The following is a 16,723-nucleotide window of genomic DNA, read 5'->3' on the forward strand; positions in this document are numbered from 1 at the left end:
GACGCCTGTGCTCCACAGCCTGGCTGGTAAGAGCTGACAGCAGCTCTGAGCCCTGGCGGGGAGTGGAATCTAGGACTTCCTGCAGACAGAGGGCGGGCAGGGCCAGCTGTGTTCAAAGCTTCCCCACCCACTCTCCACGCCCACATCAGTCCTGCGGGCTTCCTTTCCTTCCACACCTCCTGGTCCCACGTGTGGGAGCCGTTCAGGTGTGCCTTGCCCCGTCTTTCTCTCCGGCCGTGATGGAACCACCACGGAGACCTGGAGCCTGAGGCCAAATCTGAGGGCCCAGTGTGGGAGCGGGGTACATTTACACCCCACTCGTAGGTCCCAAATGGCTAAGACCCATTTCTTCTGCCTGTGATGTTAATTTTGCTCAGCTGATTCTCAAGGCCCAGCTGGGCAAAGGGTCTTCATAACGCAGCCCACGGCATCCTGCAAATGTGTTTCCATCGGAAGCAGGCCAAGAGGAGGGGTTGTGGCCATGGAGTGTCCAGGAGTTCAGTTAAAACTTGTTCCCAAAGGGTTTTGGGGGCTCTGGGGGTAGAGAGAGGGTGGAGCTTTCTGAAGCTTCCAGGCTTCGATGAGAGCAGCTCTGGTTCATCTATGACACATTTGGGGCTTTGATGGGAGACTTCAGCTCCAAAGAGCTGCTCTGCTTAAAATGAACGTGTCGTATATGCTTGTGTATATACGGACATATGTATATACATGTATGCATATAAACATGCATGCACACATGCTTATTAACAATGGGTGAGTTAGAATGATGGCTCATAATTTGAGATATTTTCTGAAAGAGGGCAGTACCTGGCCCATAGCAGGGTCTCAAAACAATTTGATGAGTGAATGAATGAAAAGTTGGAAGTGTGTGTCATAGGGACAGGATGGTTCGGTCTGAGGAAAGGAAGGGGCTCAGTCAATTATGACCATTAGTCTACTAACTTTTGGTAACTGGGCCATAAGAAAAAACTCCCTGTTTATCCTACCCGTTTAACAGACTCTTCCTCCCTCCCCATCTTCTCTCCCTCTTTCTTTTTCCCACCACAGTTCTGCAGAGGGCCAACAGCTTCCAGTTTCCAACTCCCAGCAAATACCAGATCGGGAGAAGAAAATTCCAGTCGAGTGAGTCATGAGCTCCCTGGGGGGTGGGAGGGGGCAGGAGCTGTCTGATGAATTCCCAGGGGCAGCTGCTCTCACTCCTCACATGTCCTCTCTGAACTGGCCTCCTGGATGTGAGGGGCAAGGAAAGAAATGTACTGTGGGACTATTTCCACTGCTCACTAGAGGAGGCACTTTCCAAGGGATTTGCTACTTTTTCTGCTGCCTCCCCAGCTCCCCACTCTGGAGTCACAGGGCCTTAGAACTCTACAATTGCACTTGAAAGGGACCTTAGCAGCCATCCGCTCCAATCTTCTTGAAACGCAGATGAGGAAACTGAGACCTGAGGGCTCTATACACTTTGATTCAGTACACTGGAGTTGGGCTGGGGGCATCAGCTTGACTTCCTGCAGTAGTGGGCAAAGCAGTGAAGGAATCCGAAGACACACACACATCGCACACACGCACATACACAAACGCACAAATACACACCGCGCTGCTCCTTTTTCTGAGCAGGTTATGGTCCCGCATCCCAGGGAAGAGCAGGTGGGTGAGGACCAGGGCCCGCGGCGGGTGCCAAGGCAGTGGACTCCCACTAGGGGGCGCAGTGACCGCGTGCCCGGTTGCGCAGCGTCCCAGGGCCAGCATGTTCCTGGCGCTGCCCCAGTTACAGAGCAGAGATTCCATCTCTCCAATCCTGAGAGGGGGCAGGGGCTCTTCATCTGATCCCAAGTCCATCGCTGCCTTCCACCTCCTCCTGCCCCCATGCTCCCTCTCCGGACCTTGCTGTAGGAGGGGTAGACCCAGGAAAACCTGGGGTTAGATGAAGGCTTCTTAAAAGAAACACTGGAGATGGAATAGCGTGCTAATTTAGTTGACTCCTGCCTGCTGAGTCAACGCTGACTCCTGGCCAGTGAGTCATTCTCTGCAACCCCTAGACCTGCGGCCCTTTTCACTCGGGCCAGGCTGGGACAATGGGCACTTCTGGAACAGGACCAGGGCACACCTGAGTCGGCCACTTCACCTGGGGACCACCTAAAATGACTCTTGAACCATTGTGTGATCCCAGGCAGCGAAGGCGAGGGGAAGGAGGGAATCACCGTTTCCCGAAGGCCTGGGGCAGGCCTTTCCCACGCGTCTCATTTACTCCGCACCTCAGCCCCTCCCCAGTCATGGGAATTCTGCTTCTGTGGATGGGTCCATTTGGGTGCAGATTCCATCCAGTGCTTCCAGCCGACTTCACTGAGTGCCACCAGTGCAAGGGGCCCAGCCCCGCCCTCAAGAAGTTCCTGATCTGGAGTGAGAGCAGGGAGTCTGGCGGGGGACCCTCACAGCAGGGTGTGGGCGCTGGAGGAGGCACAGGAGAGAGGGGGCTGCTAACCAGCGGCCTGGTTTCTCAGCTGTGTCTTTAGTTACCCCAGGAGTATCAGGCGTGGGTTCTCAAGTGCATGTAAAAGCTGGTATGAGGGCAGGCCTTGAGTTTGAATCATTTCTATGGGCTTAGTGCCTAGCATGAGCCTGGTGCAGAAGGGGCACCCAGTCCTTGCTTGCAGAACGAATGAATAAGTGGATGAATGAATGCATGAATGAATGAACGAACAAATGAATGAACAAACTAAAGAACCAGGAACCAAGCTGGCTGAACTGAGTTGAACTCAGTGCAGGAACAAATAGAGAACGTGGGTTAGGCCTGAGCAGGCTGCAGCCCCTAGAGGGTGTTCCAAGACTTTGGGAGGATTTGAGTATTGCCTAAGCTCCAAGTTCTGGGGAGCTGCACCCTGGAATCCCAGTCTTTGTGAAAACCCTCAGAGCCATCTTTTTGGTCATCTTCATTTTGCCCAAAAGGAAACCCATTGGGCAAGGCTGGTCCTGTGGGAGGGAGCAGAGCTTGGGGCACACCAACTCCTCTATTCCTTCACTGCCCTGTTAAGGCTGGCTCTGGCCCCAGCCCCAGGCAAGAGGATGGAGGGGGCTGCGTGCCTGCCCTTATCGCCCTCACCCAGCTGACCATACTCACCGGAATGACCTCTAGGATCAAGGGAAAGGCCTCCATTGCCAGAGGGCCCAGAGAAGAGGCAGCTGACCCAGGAGGGATATGGGAGGAGCTGTAATCCAGACCCTGATCTGTTCATCGACCTCCTTTGCACAATGGGACTGGAAGGGCCAGTGGCACCCAGGACTGAGGTTCCTGCAGAGGGCAGGGCAGACCTGGCTGGACCATGCTGAGGTTTCAAGCAAAACAAGACAGGGCGAGAAGGACCTGAGTTGGTCAATGAGAACCAAGCCTGTGGGCCGTGAGTTAGAGGAATCCTGGCCAGGGTGGATGTGCAGCACCTCCTACCCCCCGGAACAGGTCAGCCGTTTAGCGGTGCCTTTATTGGACACCACTCACGTGCATGGGAGGAAAGGAAGGGGATGGAATGAATATTTAGCTAGCATGTGGCATTTACTTTGTGCTTTGCACTGGGCACCTCTTTTTATCCCATTTTATTTCTTTAGCTTCCGCATGAAACAGCACTAGGGTTCCCATTTTTCAGATGAAACTGAGGGGTTACGTAACTCAATGTGTCAGGTGGCTGGTGTGGGTGTGACAGGGGTGGGGGTCCCAGGCTCCCCTTTACCATCCTCTGAGGGAAGCCAAAGGCCTCAGGTGGGTGAAATTTCCCATCACCTGTCAGCTGGGCTCCGGCCTCCCCTTCCATTCCTAGGCACTGCCCACCTCCCAGGCAGTGGCTTGAATGGCAGGTGTTTTGCTTCCCCCACCTCCTCAAGCCCCCTGCCCCCAATTTCTATCCTGAAGACAGTCTTGAGGCTCACGTGTGGAGAGAGATCCCACTTGCTGGGTGGGGTTGGGGATTAGACACAGGAGAGGGGGGCAGCTCCCAGGTCATGACCTTGAGAACCCCAAGGCTTTCCTATCAGCTTGGCTCCCAAGGTGTCCTGGCTCTGTGTCGCAGGGTTCCCGGATCGCTCCTCGGGGGAACAAAAAGGCAGTCTGTGGAGCTGAGGGGACTTTGGGACAAGTTCAGGAGTTTGATTCAGGAGGTGGCAGAGAGAGGAGAATGAGGGGGCCAGGAAGAGGAGGAGAAGGAATTCAGCAGGAATTTGGCAAGCTGAGGACAGGAAGCAAGGCAACAACTGGCTCACAACTTTTCCCTTTTTAGGCTCGAACCATCTAATTGGGGGCTGAGAAGGGGGTTCGGGTGACAGGCAGGCCGGCCAGCCGCCCCCACCCCCCACCCAGCGTCAGCTCCTGGCAGCCAGTAGCCTTTGTCCCCAGCAGCTCCTTCCTGCCGCCCTCAGATCTGTTCCCCCAAGTTACCTTTTCCCCTGGAGCGCTTCCCTTGGGGAGCTTGCCGATGGTGTGTGTGGCCAGCTTTTCAGAGCCCGGGCCTGGGACGCAAGCTCTAACGTGCTTGCATTTGTAAGAGGAAAGCAGGACGGAGTACTGACAACCCCCTGTGTGGCTCCGCTGTGCACACGGGTCTGGAAGGAACTCCTCTTGGAGTGAGGCCTGGGTTTAGCCTGGCCTGGGTGGGTCCCAGAGGAGGAACCTCTCAGCCAAAGCTTTGGGGAAACTGAGGCCAGGGGATTGTGTTTAGAGACAAGCTGAAATCTGAAGGCTGGACACCTTGGAGGGAAAGGGAAGTGGGTCAGCTGAGCCGCCAGAAGCAGGAAGTCTGACAGGAGTGGGTCGTTAGAGACAGTGGTCCTGGGAAGTCTCTGTGGAACAGCCTTTATGTGCCAGGAAGGCTAACAGGAGAGCTGGCTGGGCTGAAGGGTCAGACATTGAGTGGGCAAATCCAGAAGTGAGGATGGTGTCTCCTGAATCCCTTTGAGGACCTATTATTGAAACGGTCCAAGAGGGAAACAAAATGCTCGAGAGTTTAGATTAAGGTTACTAGGGGGGCCTGTGTGCGCACGTGTGTGTGTGCACTCATGAGAGAGGGAATGAGATTGATCTTATAGGCGACATCTGTCGGAATTCTGCTGTAACTAGACTAATTGGGTTCAGCTCCCACAGTTCAGGATGAGGTTCGTCCTCGGCCCTGGCCACACTCCTTTCTCCCGTCGAGAAGGACAGCACATGCACTGGCTCTCATTTGTTCCCTGACCCACAGGAGCTTGGCACGAACTCCACTCCATATGCTTCAAATGATTTGATTATAACCTCCCTCCCTTGTGTTCTCTTAAAATCTCAAACTAACCATCTCGTCTGAGAGCCCCGTGATACACATGTGGGAGGAAGAGCCCGTTTCCTGGGCGGTGACTGCCTCTCCTGTCTATGCCCGTGGCGAATGGTCCAGCGTGCATCTTACGGGAAGAGGCCTCAGGTGGTTTATCGACTAAGTGATTTAATGCAGCCCCAGCTCCCCACCACGATGGCTCTAGGGCAAACCTTAGAGGTAGATGTCCGTTTCCCGGAAACAGCCTGGAGACCCCTGTTCTCACTCTCGGGGACATTCTCACGTGTGTGTGAGACACAGTGGTTCTTGGACTTTTCGTCCTGGGACCTACTTCCCCCGCAGGAGCCTGTTCAACACTCCTATGCCTGTTCTTCCAAGTCCCAAGCAGTGGGCTCCGGGGCCTCTGAATCCGTCTCTGGCATCTTCCTCCTTCTGACTCTATAGAGAGGAGCTTCACTGAAAACCTCCTCTTTTCCTGATAAAATAAGGAAGCTACAAGTCTGTAATGGAGAGCGTGTTCTGTCCTTGGTAGATATGACACCAGTGAACAACAAAAGACCTATGGCGCCTCCAAAGGAAGCTTCTCCTTCCCCTTCGCCTTCGCCTTCTCTGCCGTCTTCTTCTTCAGCTGGCGTCCCACACGCTCTGGATAGCTTCTCCCCGCCTCAGGTAAGTGCCCTCAGGGCCCTGCGCAGGTGGAGGACGACAAGCTGCCTGTACTCCTCCCACTTCCACACTGAGCTCTGGATTCCCAGCACCCTTGGGTCACCCCAGGTGCACAGCCAGGGCCAGAGGGATGCTCTGTCAGGAGTCCACCCCACACCTCTTCACTCGTCCATTCCACGAAAGTGCACCCTGCTCCTTCTCAGCCACGGAGGGCACAGCCACCCACTCGTTCAGCAGACTTTACAGGGCATGGGATCTGAGAGCTGCTAGGGCTTGTGCTCTGCCCTTGAGGGCCTCACAGAGGGGGTAGAGGAGCTGGCAGCTGTAGGATGGCAGGCACAGAACGCAGGGTACCTTTGGTAGCAGCTGAGGACCTTGGAAGCAACACCCCCTTGAATAGAAAATGGCATCACCGAGACAGTCATGGTTGGACTCTTTCCTTCAATATGGGTTTATCAAGCCTCTATTACCTGCCAGACCTTGTTCTAGGCTCTGGGAAGTAGAAGATCTAAGACAGAAAAGTACAGACTCTTGTGAAGCTCCCATGACCAGAGCTCTTGGCAGGGCACAGTCACTGCTTCTCCAGTCTTCTATATTCTCCCTTTGCCAAGGGCCAAGCTCCTGCATGCTAGACATGGCTGCTTTCTCAGTGGTGAGAGGCATGAGTCAGGTTTTGAAGGGTCACTGGAAGATCCTAAAGGCTATCCTGCCACCACAGCTCCAAGCCAGAAGGGTAGCTGTCTACCTTACCTTAATGGTCTCCAAAGAAGAAGCCTTGGTTTCTCGGTTGTTGGAGGAACATACCTATGGGTGGAATGTGCCCTTTAGTAGGGGCCATGGCTGAGCTTCCTTACGTGCCTGGCCACCCACAGGGACCAGGCCAGCCGTCCCCTCACTGGCCCAGGAGCTTGTCAGTGACTTTGCTTTCCTTTCTAGCTTCCTACCCACCTAATCTAAGGCTCAGGAAAGACTGGTCAGTGATATGGGGGCTCTGGGCCAATTCCAGCCCATCCCAAGGCAGCCACTTAGAAGGAAGAGTGGCCCTCTGAAATCATCGTAGGCAGAATTCTTTTTGACTTTGGGTATCCGAGAGAGGAAGGGAGGGGGCTATAGACTGAGATGTGCGTTCCTCATATAAATAAATGCTGGGAACTTCTAAAAATCACTGCTCCTTTTTGCCTGTCCCTTCCAGGTGACAGTTTGCAACCCTCCTTCTCAGGTCTCGAGAGGTCATTTCAGTCCTTCCACCCCAGGCTTTCTGAGGCAAGCCAGAACCCAAGGACCACCCAAGGAAATCCCCCTGCATATCCCTCATGGCCAGGTGCTGGAGCAGACAGAATACTGCCTGGTGAGGCCTGGTGGAGACGGCCTCGAAAGCTCGAGGCCATCCGGCCCTGCAGAGATGGCTTCTGATGGGAGTCAGGAAGCAGAGGCCCCTCCTGTGGGTACCAGAAGCACCCACAGAGGCCCACACCCCACTGGAGGGAAGGACAGGTGCTCGCCAGACCAACAGCTGTCTCCCAGGGCTGGAGAGGACCCTGGAGAAGGGAGTACCAGACCCAGGAGGGGAGAGGAGGGTAGGTCAGAGCTGGCAGAGGAGAAGAAGTCGGGCTTAAAGAAGCTGCTTCTCACTCGGGAGCAGAAGACTAGGTTGCTAGATTGGAATGACTCCAACCCTAAGAGCTTGCGCCTGGAAGCCAGGGTGCGACTTTCCCAGAAAAGCCCCGAGAATGGCCGAGGAGGAGGTGTGCTGAAACCAGTCCGCCCCTTGCTGCTCCCTCGGGCAGTGAGAGAGACCTTACCAGCCCAGAGAGAGGCTCAGGAGAAGATGAGGACCCCAGCTGAACGGACTCCCAGGGAGCAAAGCGTGGCCCCGCCCAAGTCCCCGCTGCGGCTCATAGCCAACGCCATCCGGAGGTCCCTGGAGCCGCTCCTCCCCAATTCCGACAATGGCAGAAAGGCCTGGGCCAAGCTAGAGTCAAAGACTTTGCCCACCAGCCCACCCCACGCTTGCACTCGCTCATTCAACCTTCGGAAAAGCAGCTCCAGTAAAGACTGGGACCAACGGTCCCCCAAGAGAGACATAGCGAGCAGGGCCTCAGCCTTCTTCTCCCTGGGCCCCCCAGCCGCCAGGGCTGCCCAGCCCTCAGCCCCGAGCCCTCCTGACCCTGCCCTCCGCACCCACAGTTTGCCCAACCAGTCATCCAAGACATTTCCTGCACTCGTGTCCCCACCCTGCAGCAAGATCGAAGATGTCCCCACCCTCCTGGAGAAAGTGAGTTTGCAAGAGACCGTCCCAGATGCTTCCAGGGATCCCAAGAAAAAGACCTCACTCTTTTCCTCCCTCAGACTCAAAGACAAATCTTTTGAGAGTTTCCTCCGAGAATCCAGACCAAGAAAGGACCTGCAAGACCTCTTCAGCAGCCCCAAGGGGAAGGTGCCGCCCGTGGGCAATGCCCAGCCCCCAGAGAAGCTGGTCAATGGCACCTGTCTGGGGCAGGGGGTCCCTCCTCCTTCTCCAGAGAAAGATGCAAGTAAGTGGCTCTCTCCTAACAAAAGTCTACCGTTCATGCCGGGCAATTAGTTATTGGGTTAACAAGCAGGCATCTTTCATCTCTTTTTGCTTCTCAAATTAAATTCTGACAAAAGTAGGAAAACTTGAATTTAGAAAATTTGAAAAAAGTCTGAAAAAATTAAATGTGAAATTACGTTCTAGAAAGTTTTGGAAGAGGCAAAGAATCAACCATAATTCCGCTACTTTCCCACTCATTGACCATATGAATATTTTTCACTATTATACATAAAATTTTATCTTTTAAAGCAACATTATATCATAGCTATTAAGCCAGTTACCTCATAGTCTACAGAAATGTGATATAATGGCTGTAGGATATTCTGTCTAGTGTTTATGTTATTATTTAATGAACTATTTTCTTATCGTTTAACACATATATATATGAATATATTTATATTTTATATATGGTATTGAATGAACATTTTTATGCATATAGCTTTTTCTCTTCTTTGAGTTATATTTTTTTAGGATAGGTTCTAAGAAATGGAATTACTAGTTGAAAAGTGTGAGTTTTTTAAGATTCTTAACTGACACTGACAAATTGTTTTTTAAAAGAGAATTGTACGGGTAAAGACTATATAGGTTCTTTCTGTGTTATTTCTTACAACGGCGTGTTGTAAATTTCAATTAAAACAAGGGGAAGGTACCAGTTTATATTTCACCATTAATGAGAGTACCCTTTTCACCACACTGTTACCTGCATTCAGTATCATATTTTTTCAGTGTTGCTATTTTACTAGTCAAGAAAATGGTGTCTCTTTTAAACTTGTATTTTTTTTATTACTAGGTTAAACACACGTATGTATATTTGGCTACCAATGGGACCTAAGGCTTTTTTATATTTAAATCCGATTATAATTTTTCAAATTACAAAATTAATTAATATATCAAGAGATCAGAATAATTCAACAATAAGGAAATATTTTTTAAAAGTAACAATCTCTCATATCCTTAGAGACAGTGTAAACACTTTTTTGTTGTTGCTATTTGTTTGATTGCTTTAAACAAACTGATTCTACCATCCCTATTGTTGAGAACTTTTTCTTTATTTCTTTAAACTTTAAAAACATTTAACTTTTATTTTGAAACTTCAGTTTTCAAGCAAAAAATTATTTCTCTCTTTTGGTGCTTTACTCAAAAAGCTATACAGATTAACGAGAGACTTTATTTTCAGCCAATTCAGGACTAGCATGGACAGGCTGGTGTATACCTACACCCTTTTTATTACATCATAAAGTTTAATCATGCTGTGCATTTTTTGATAGATAATACATTCACATGGCTCAAAATAAAAGGGTACAAAAGGCACAAAATGAATAGTCCTATCTCCCATCCCTGTCCCTGTCTGTCCCTGAGCCGTCCAGGTCCTATCCCTGATGACAGATACTATTATCAGGTTCTTGGGCATTCTTCCAGACAAAATTTATGAATATATGAGAAAATTTACATATCATATTCTTTCTTTTTTGAACAAATAATAACAAGCTAGCATATTGTACATACTTTTTTTGAACTTTTAATTTTATTTTGGAGATCATTCTGTGTTAGTACATAAAGAACTTTCTCCTTCATTTCATAGCTCCATGGTATTCCATTGTGCAGATGTACCATAATTTACGTAGCCAGTCAGTCCCCTGTGATGGAAAGCTTAAGTATTTCAAAATTTTGTTATTGCAAACAGTGCTACAATAATGAAGAACTTGGGCCATTTGGCATATGTGTGAATTTACCTCTGAGATAAATTCCTAGAAGTGGAAGTGCTGGAACACAGTACATGTGAATTGAGAATTTTGATAGATATTGCCAAATGGTCCTCCATCAAAGTGGTGCTGCTTCACCCTCCCCAGCAGCAAAGTATGAGAGTGCTATTTCTACACTGCAGTGCGCTACCCAACTTTAAAAAAAAATCTTTACCAGCCTGATTACAGATTGAGCATCTCTTCATACATTGAAGAGTCATTTGTATTTCCTTTTCTGTGAACTGTTGTTTCTGTCTTTATCTAGTTTTCTGTTGGGTTGTTGGTATTTTTCTTGATAATATGTAGGGACTCTTGTAAAAGGGAAACTTAGCTTTTTTCTTGTGATATAAATTACAAATACTTTTTCCAGCTTCTTGTTTGCGTTTAACTTTGTTTATGGTGATTTTTGCCACATAAAATTTTACTTTTATATAATAGTTTTAGCAATTTTCCATTTTATGGCTTCTGGGCTTTGTACAATATAATTCAGAAAGAACTTTTTCTAAGTTTATGGACAAAGTTTCTTATTTTTTTACATTTATATGTTTATATCAAGAAATTACCCTAGTATAAAATGTGAGCTATGGATCCAACCTTCTTTTTTTAGATGTCTCTTTGGTTATCCTAAAATAATTTAGTGAATATTCATCTTTTCTTCTCTTATGTGAGATGACATCTTTATCATAGATCAGATTCCTGTACTTGGACTGATTTCCACACCATCTATTATATTCTATTGAGTTGTCTGTTATGTATCAGTTCCATACTGTTTTGATTATTTTCCTTTATATATTTAAAAAATTCTGTATTTTACCATCTGGTAGGAAGAGTATTTCATTATTGATCTTCTCTTTCAAAACTTTCCTGGCTCTTCTTGCTTCTTTGATATTCTATATGGACTTAGCATTAGCTTGCCTATGTACCCCCAAAATGCTGTGAGTACTTTTATGGGATTAAGTTTACAAACTAACTCGGTGAGAATTTACAACCTTATGATATGAATTGCCTTTCCATTTGCCCATATCTTTTTTTGTGACCCTCTGGAATATTCTAAAGTTTATATCATACAGATCTTGCATATTTATTGTTAAGTTTATTACTAGATATGTTTGTTTTTGTTGCTGTTATAAATAAGATATTTTCCATTTTATCCTCCTACTGTTGTGTATATGAAATTTATTGATTTCTGTATAGTAATTTTTGACCCATCCATTTTTACTAAATTCTCTTTGCTTGTAAATGTTTTTCAATGACTTCTCCTAGGTCCTCCCCAAATATACAGTCATAACATCTACAAATAATGATAATTTTACCTCTTGTTTTTAAGTTGTGTAGCACTAACTTATTTTGTTTCCTAGTTTCTTTGGTTTCCACCATCTCTAGAACAATATTAAGGTAGTGATAATGGTTTCTATATTGTATTCTGAACTTTAATGAGAATGCATCTCATTAAATGTTTTCCCATTTAAGCATGGTGCTGGCTTCTGGGTTGACCCAGATATATTTTGAGAAAATACCCATCTAGTCCTGTTTTAAATCATGAATGGATGTTGAATTTTTTTAAATGTTAGCACAGTTTGAGATGACTGCATGATTTTTGCTCCATAGTTTAATTAATAGTATGAATTGTGTAATGGATTCGCTGATACTGAACCATCCTTGTATTGCTGAAATAAATACCACTCAGTCATGGTGTCTTATTATTTAATATACTTTTCTGTTCTGTTTGCTGATATTTTATTTAAGATTTTTGCATCAAATTCATAGTGAGATTAGCCTTTAGTTTACTTACATCCTATTTATATGACTTCTGTATGTGCTGATTAGAATAAGTTGGGGTAAATGTGTTTTCCTGATTTATTTTCCACGGAGGGCTGCCTTCATTTATATTCATTAGGAAGTGGTGTGACTTCCTTAGCTTGGAACAGAATGGGAGTGCAGAATGGAATTAGGTTAAAGCTGACCAGCTCTGAAAATAGTACCTGGACCCATCGCATAGAAGAGCTTTGTGTTTCTGAGGTGTTCTTAAGTCAGTATCCTAAGAATGTAAAGATTTTACCTACCCTATCAGATAAGGCCCATTAGTTTCCTTGTATTTCCCTGCCCTCGCCCAGCCTACCAATCACAAATACACACACACACACACACACACACACACACACACACAGAGCTCACTTAACTTCCTGCACACTTCCGTGCAATGGAGAGAGAAAACAGTATTGAAACGGAGAGTGAGAAACTTTCAAAATTTATTCAAATGGAAATACCTCAGATTTATGATCACTTGAATAAAGAGCCAGCTGAAATTTAATTTTTCTCATTTTTACAACACACCTTGCCAGGTAAATTATTGGTAAACATAAACTTCTCAGAGTCTTTTACTTGGGGGCATAAACTGACTTCAAGCACTTACCAGTGCCAATTTTATACCAACAATTTTAATGCTAATTATTGCTCCTCTATGTAGTTAAACAAAGCACCCTGAGAACCTCTCTTTTAAAATTTTTGTGTAAAATATTTATTGCAGTATAAAATACATGCACAAATATTAAGTACAAAACTGATGAATTTTTGCAAAGTGCACATTTGTGTAATCACCTTGGAGATCAAGATATAGAACACTACCAGCATTCAGAAGACTCCCTCATGCTTCCTCCCAAATATATGTGCCACCCAACAAAAGTGCGTACCATCTGACTTCTGTCATCTTAGATTATTTTTGCAATTTTTTGACTTTATAAATTTGAATCATTCAGTCTTGTGGTAGGCAAAATTCTGAGAGGACCCCATGCTGCCTGCCTCCCATGTTCTTGCCCTGTGTACTCTCGTCCTCTTGAGTATGGTGGAATGTGAATATGGTGGCTCTCACTCCTGTGCTTAGGGTATGGGGTTTTGCAATTGTAATTAAGTTCCAAGACAACTGAGTTTGAGTTCATCAAAAGGGAAATGGGTAGGCCTAACGTAATCGGGTGAGCCCTTAACAAGGACTGGGCCCTTCCCGAAGTCAGAAATTCAAAGCATGAGAAAAACATGGTCCTGCTGGCCTCAAAGGAGTTACCTGTCATGCAGTGAGAGAACTTATGAGCAGGAGGCTTCTAGGAGCTACAACCAGCTGACAGCCAGCAAGAAAACGGACCCCGTGTCCTACAACCACTAGAAACTGAATTCTGCCAACAATCTGAATGAGCTGGAAGAGAACCCTTAGCTGCAAATGAGACCCCAACCCAGTGGACACCTTGACTGCAGCTTTGGGAGACACTGAGCAGAGGACCCAGTGGAGCCAGGCCTGCACTTCTGACCTACATGACTATGAGATAATCAGTAGGTGCTATTGTAAGCTGCTATGGTGTTCACTGCTCCCACAACAATAGAAAACTAATACAAGTACGTGCTCTTTTGTGCCTGGCTTCTTTCACTAAACGTTAAGGGGGATGTATCCACGTCCATATGCGTAGCAGTGGTTTCCTCTTTTCCACCACCTCATTTTATTCGCTTGTATGAATATGACACTCTTTACTGGTGCATTCTGACGCTGGGCACTTAGGTTGTTTTCAGTTGTTTTTATTGTGAAGAATGCTGCTTTCAGCACCCTTATACATAGTGCTTCTGTTGGGTATTGTCAAAGATAAACAAAGCCAGATACTAGTTAAAGTGGTAAAGACAGAGTTTAATTAGTAATTTATTGTTACAGTAGGTAAGAGAGTTCAGTATGAACTGAACTCAGCTTCGATTTTGCCAGAGGTGGCTGGGTGTTTGAACGGGAGAATGAGGGAATAGGGAGAGGGGTGAGTGGGGTCTCAGTAGAGTCAGGGAAGTGAAAAGTTCTACACGGTCGGTTAGTGTAAATGCTGGTTAGGTCAGCTGGGTCTGTTAGCTGGCAGTGATTGAAGTTAGGATTCTATCCTCCCCCAGAAACTGGGAGACTGAGGCCCTATCCTTCCTGGTGATTGCATTTGAAAGGACTGGCTTTCTGGTCCTCCTGAGTGGTAGGAGATACATATACATCTCAAAGGGACGGAAGAAGCATTGACAGTTGTAAGCCCTTTTTAGTAAAGGCTCTAAGAAAGTGTGGTCAGGAGCCTATAGACAGGTGTTGGCTAAAACAAACAGTAAATTCATTTGTCAGTCTTGAGTTTTCTCAGGCAGGTACTTTAAGGGGGACTGGGTCATCCTAGGGATGTGGCCTTGAACTGTTAGAAACTGCCAGTGTTTAAGTCTTTCAGTGTAGGAAGAAGAGGGTGGGCTAAACTATTTGTGTTGAGAGCCTAGTTGCTACGGGCCAAGTTTGAGGTCTAGTCGAGGGGGCTCAGGTGAGCTTGGCTAGAGTATGGGCGAAGAGAGAATCTCTGTCAGTACGTACCTGGGAGTGAATTGCTAGGTCCTGGGGTTAGGCGTGATTGGTTTGCTTTAGTAGGTACTGTCAAATGGTTTTCCAAAGTGGTTGTGCCAATGTGTATACCCTCCAGCAGGAACCGAGAGCTCCCCTTGACCTACATCCTTGAGAACACTCCATAGTTTCAGTTTTGTTTTGTTTTGTTGATGTCACCATTTTTATGGGCGTGTGGTGGTATCTTATGGTTTTAATTGGCATTTACCTGATAATGATGTTGCACTACTGTTCACATGCTTATGTAGATATTTTCTTGTATGATATCTCTATTCAAGTCTTTTGTCCATACTTTCATTATGTAGTCAGCGCTTTCCTTATTGGTTTGTAATCTGTGTAGATTCTGGATATAAGTCCTTTGTCAGATATATGTATATATAAAACATCTTCTCCCACTCTTCCACTAACTTTTTCACTCTAAAGGTGTTTTTGATAAACAAAGGCACTTATTTTAATAAAGCCAAATTTATCAATATTTTCCCTTATTGTTGTTGATTTTTGCATCCTGTTTATGAGATCTTCCCTATCCTGAGGTCACAAAGATACTGTTGTGTGTTACCTTCTGGAATTGCACTGCCCAATAGGGTAGCCACTATTTCACACTTGAGATAGGGCTAGTGTGAGTAAGGAATTGAATTTTTAATTTTATTTATGTTAATGGATTTAAATTTTAAAACTGAAGCTGTATAAAATATTTTTCTATTCAACTCAACTTTTCTCTTTTGATAGGATTACATTTCACTTTAATTATTGAAAATGTATTGTCTAAACCAAGATGTGCTCATTCCAAGAAGCTCTCATTGTCTGGTTCACAAAATGCCCCTGGCCAGATGCTCAGCATCAAAGACATAAGGGCCTTGAAAGTTCTAACAAGCCAGAAAAGGGTTGATGTTCCCCTCCGTGGAAAGTAGCACTGGCCTTCAACAGCACAGACATTCCCGTTTGGTTAAGCCACAGCTTACTCTTGGGCTGGGAGTCCTTGTGGGGGAAAGTTGTAGATGTTTACAAATTCAAGCCCATGTTTAAAACCATTCAAGGGCTTCCCTGGTGGCACAGTGGTTAAGAATCCACCTGCCAATGCAGGGGACACGGGTTTGAGCCCTGGTCTGGGAAGATCCCACATGCTGCGAAGCAGCTAAGCCCATGCACCACAACTACTAAGCCTGTGCTCTGCAGCCCGTGGTCTGTAACAAGAAAAGCCACCGCAATGAGAAGCCCACTCACCGCAACAAAGAGTAGGCCCTGCTCACTGCAACTAGAGAAAGCCCGTGCACAGCAACAAAGACCCAACGCAGCCAAAAATAAATAAATAAATATTTTAAAATTTTAAAAAACCATACAAATACTTCCAAAATATTAAAGTTATATCTGAAAACCATTTGTATGGTTCTTTCCATAAATTTCAAAGGTCAGTAACTATTATTTTGGTGCATATAGCGGGCTGTACCAAGTAATCTCTCCCCTTTAGCATCCCGGCAAATCATCCCAGGTAAACTGGTTATTACTTCAGTCACTTATTTATCACCAGTGATGAGTTTCATTTTGGGAGTGCATGTAATTTTTATAAAATTTACCTTGTTTTCCACAAATCTTTTCCACAAATAAAGGAGCTATATATGAAAAAAAAAAAAACAAGAAACAAGATGTTCTGTAAGTATAAAATATGCACCAGATTCTGAAGACTTAGTTTGAATGAAATAATGTAAAAGATCTCATTAATATTTTTATATTTGATTACACATTGAAATGATAATATTTTTGAAATTTGAGCTAAACATATGATTAAGACTAATTTCATCTGTCTGTTTTTACATTTTTTAATGTGGCTACTAGAAAATTATAAATGACATACATGGCTCATGTTGGATTTCTATTGTACAACACTGTTATAGAAGCTTTATTATTTTATCTTTCATAATTAAGTCTATGACCAATGTAAGATAGATTTTTGTATATTCTGTGAGGTAGGGTGAGTGTTTATTTTTTTTCCATGTTGTTATCCAGTTGATTCAGCAGCATTTATTTAAAAAGCCATCTCTTTCCCCCACTTCATTGCAGTGACACTTTTGTC

General features: G+C 45.7%; 1 protein-coding gene across 1 annotated transcript in view; it reads left to right on the forward strand.

Annotated features, from left to right (window-relative positions):
* Window positions 1-5,846: 5,846 nt before the first annotated feature.
* The window catches only part of LOC309826116 (F-actin-monooxygenase MICAL2-like), a gene marked incomplete at its 5' end in the record, with an annotated part of 54,239 nt that continues 43,362 nt past the window's right edge, over window positions 5,847-16,723 (forward strand). Inside the window, 2 exons of the mRNA XM_082660095.1 lie at window positions 5,847-5,954; window positions 7,144-8,485. Coding sequence (XP_082516221.1) covers window positions 5,847-5,954; window positions 7,144-8,485 — 1,450 coding nt within the window. The remainder of the gene's footprint in view (window positions 5,955-7,143; window positions 8,486-16,723) is intronic.

This window comes from Grampus griseus (assembly GCF_964374135.1).
Source record: "Grampus griseus genome assembly, chromosome: 8".
Taxonomy (NCBI): Eukaryota; Metazoa; Chordata; class Mammalia; order Artiodactyla; family Delphinidae; genus Grampus; species Grampus griseus.